Source organism: Aplysia californica, unplaced genomic scaffold, assembly GCF_000002075.1.
Source record: "Aplysia californica isolate F4 #8 unplaced genomic scaffold, AplCal3.0 scaffold00484, whole genome shotgun sequence".
Classification (NCBI taxonomy): domain Eukaryota; kingdom Metazoa; phylum Mollusca; class Gastropoda; order Aplysiida; family Aplysiidae; genus Aplysia; species Aplysia californica.
The window spans coordinates 403,172-406,217 of record NW_004797754.1 but is presented as its reverse complement, the minus strand read 5'-3'; the positions used below and the strand labels follow the sequence as shown (position 1 = coordinate 406,217).

Sequence of the window (3,046 nt, the reverse complement as noted above, 5' to 3'; positions counted from 1 at the left end):
GCTGTGTTGGCTGGGACTGGGGTAAGGAAGGGCACAAAAATGGCTGGGGCTGGAAGGGTTAATGTCCACCCTTTCAGAATGGCCTTAAGACACTTCAGTCAGAAGCACCGCCCCGGAAGGAGGGGGTAATACACCACACATAGGAGACTGACCACACCACAACTAGGAGACTGACCACACCACAACTAGGAGACTGACCACACCACACATAGGACACTGACCACACCACACATAGGACACTGACCACACCACACATAGGACACTGACCACACCACACATAGGAGACTGAGCACACCACACATAGGAGACTGACCACACCACACCACACATAGGACACTGACCACACCACAAAGAGACTGACCACACCACAAAGAGACTGACCACACCACACATAGGACACTGACCACACCACAAAGAGACTGACCACACCACAAAGAGACTGACCACACCACACATAGGACACTGACCACACCACAAAGAGACTTACCATACCATACATAGGAGACTGACCACACCACAAAGAGACTTACCATACCATACATAGGACACTGACCACACCACAAAGAGACTTACCATACCATATATAGGATCCGATTTTGGCATTACACTTGGGACAATGGAGCTGGGAAGAGAAAAATAAAACAACGCGTTATATATATAATTACTGAAAAATCTTTACCTGACCCCAGCCTCCCTTTTCTTTTTCTTAGAACTGTGAACAGTGAGGAAGACTGACCACTTACATGTAAAGACTGATCATTGTGCCACAGTCCATTCCTCTTTTACAGTAAGCTTCTGATACTGTTTTTTACTTTACTGTTAGTCATACAGCTACTTTGAAAATTTAGTTTCCAGTACCTACATAGACAGGCATAAAATGTTAGTAGAAACCATAACACCTAGCTGAAAGAAAAGCCCATATTCTAAGATGGACGAGATTTCCAATGTGAACTGTTCCCAGAAAATCCTGCGGCACTGGTAGCAAAGGTGAAACTACTGAGCAATAAAGAGCGATTTAGGTACAAGGATAGCTAGAGGTTACCTGTTCAAAAGGCACTGAAACTAGTGTAAGGCTATCGAAAATATTCCCTCCCCCCTAAAAAAATCAAATTACCTTTCCCGCGATTGAGGAGATCTTCCCTTTCATCCAGACTAAGGGGTCAACGAAGAGAGATTTGGTACAGATGACCTCCGCGTCACCCTCGCCTGACCTCTGACGCTTGTTGGCTGGGATCTTACTCCTCCAGTCAAAAGCTGACTCACCCTGGCCCACGTAGTGTTGAGTGGATGCTCCTTCATGGAACAAGAACACACTGCCGGAAGGGAGGAAAACTATTACATTTTGTTGGAGGGATAACAACAATGTGGCAACGCCAATGAAAAATTGATTTTTCACTTTAGCCCTTTTTTATTTGGTACCTAAGAAAGGGTTTTCAATTCCAAGAGTTTCGCTTTTCAAATTTAAATAATTGGGTTCATAAATTTAAAAAGTATGCGTTTGTAAAGGTCTGCAAAATATGGATGACCCAAATATAGGAAAATACTCCTAAAAAGTGGACCACGTAACAAGATTCTGTAAGAAAATTGACGATATCTCAGTAATTAACTGGAGTATTTGAAAGGAACTTGGCTAATCAATGTGTTTTTGGTTAGATAAACAATTTCTGCAGTCAGATTTATTAACCATTTCTTAGTAATTTTGTTATAATTAAAATGTTGGTGCACATATAGGACTTTGAGAAAAAGGGGTGTTGGGATGAGAGCATTTTATTTATAGCATCATATCACAACACGGGATCTTTCAATATGTAGGCAGCGCGACTAAATAATGGCAAAGTTTTCTTTGATGACTTTAGACCATGCCAACCATAAAATATAATTCAATTCAATCTAACATGCTGTACAATTGAAAAAACTTTTTCCCCCGTTGAGACATGAACACCTCAAGGTGAGATAAACTCGCCGCGGAATACCCCCATTGTGATGTTACAGGGAACAGAGAGAAAAACAACCAGATGCGCGCGCCCACCATTGCCGTATTTCAAGTGACCAAAGAACAGGTTTGGAATTATCATGTGTGGATTTATTTTATAGATCACATACATTTGCCGAGGGAGGGCGGCGTGAATAGCCAGCCTCCATGCTAAGTCGCTTTGGACATGAGGGTAGTGGTATATTTATGATAAATTGATAAATTCTGAACTACTACTTGACACAGAACATTTAAATTTGAAGTCACTATAGAAGAAAGATAAATCTCTTACATTCTCGACGTTGAATCAAATTCCTTATAGAAAACAGAATATGTGATACGAAACTGTTTCCGACACCAAAAATATAGGTTAATTTATATGTACAAACTTCAACATCCACATATCACATCATTAGTTTGCCCTATTTTCTGATAGGTTGCCAAGTTTCATTCATATGGTAAACAAATAGAGCAGACCGAGTTTGAGAAAATTAGTCACCTACGTTCTGATCCGGTCCAAAAATACACCCAAAAAAGGGGACCATAATTTCACTGCGCGCAAGCCCGATTGACATTGCTAAACAATGCAGCCAAACCTTGTCATACTGCCAACCTCGAGATGAGCATGAACTTTGTGATAAAACGGGGCTGGCAGTATAATGGAGTTTTAAATGCTGCTATCCTTGGTCGAAAAACACCACCAACTGAGCATCAAGGGAAATGATTTTCCTTGTCCAAACCGTGATGGGATGGGCTTCAGGTTTTCTGCATGTGATGACTGCGAGCTTGCAGTTGTGGGTGGGAGAAAGGGAGATTTTTGTGCTCTACATGTTGTGGGACTGAATAAGCTCGAATTCATAGATAGCTAAAACAATGCCATTCCTAGACTGAACCATATTTTTCTTCTCATCGGAAACATGGTCTTTTTTTTTCCTAAACACCTGCATAGATATGTTGAAGATGTGTAGAACAGCTCATCTAAAAAAAAGCCAGAAAAAAATTTCCTCCCAAACATCTTGCATTCATATCGCCCTGCTCCACGAAGGAAAGCAACCCACCAATCATCATCAAAAG

At 41.3% G+C, this 3,046-nt stretch overlaps 1 protein-coding gene across 1 annotated transcript in view; it reads right to left on the bottom strand.

The window, feature by feature from the left end:
• Nucleotides 1-3,046, bottom strand: part of LOC101845022 (dual specificity protein phosphatase 12) — a 16,429-nt gene that overhangs the window by 2,980 nt on the left and 10,403 nt on the right. Inside the window, exons 6-7 of the mRNA XM_005105655.3 lie at nucleotides 1,115-1,313; nucleotides 574-622 (exon numbers count right to left, since the gene is read on the bottom strand). Coding sequence (XP_005105712.1) covers nucleotides 574-622; nucleotides 1,115-1,313 — 248 coding nt within the window. The remainder of the gene's footprint in view (nucleotides 1-573; nucleotides 623-1,114; nucleotides 1,314-3,046) is intronic.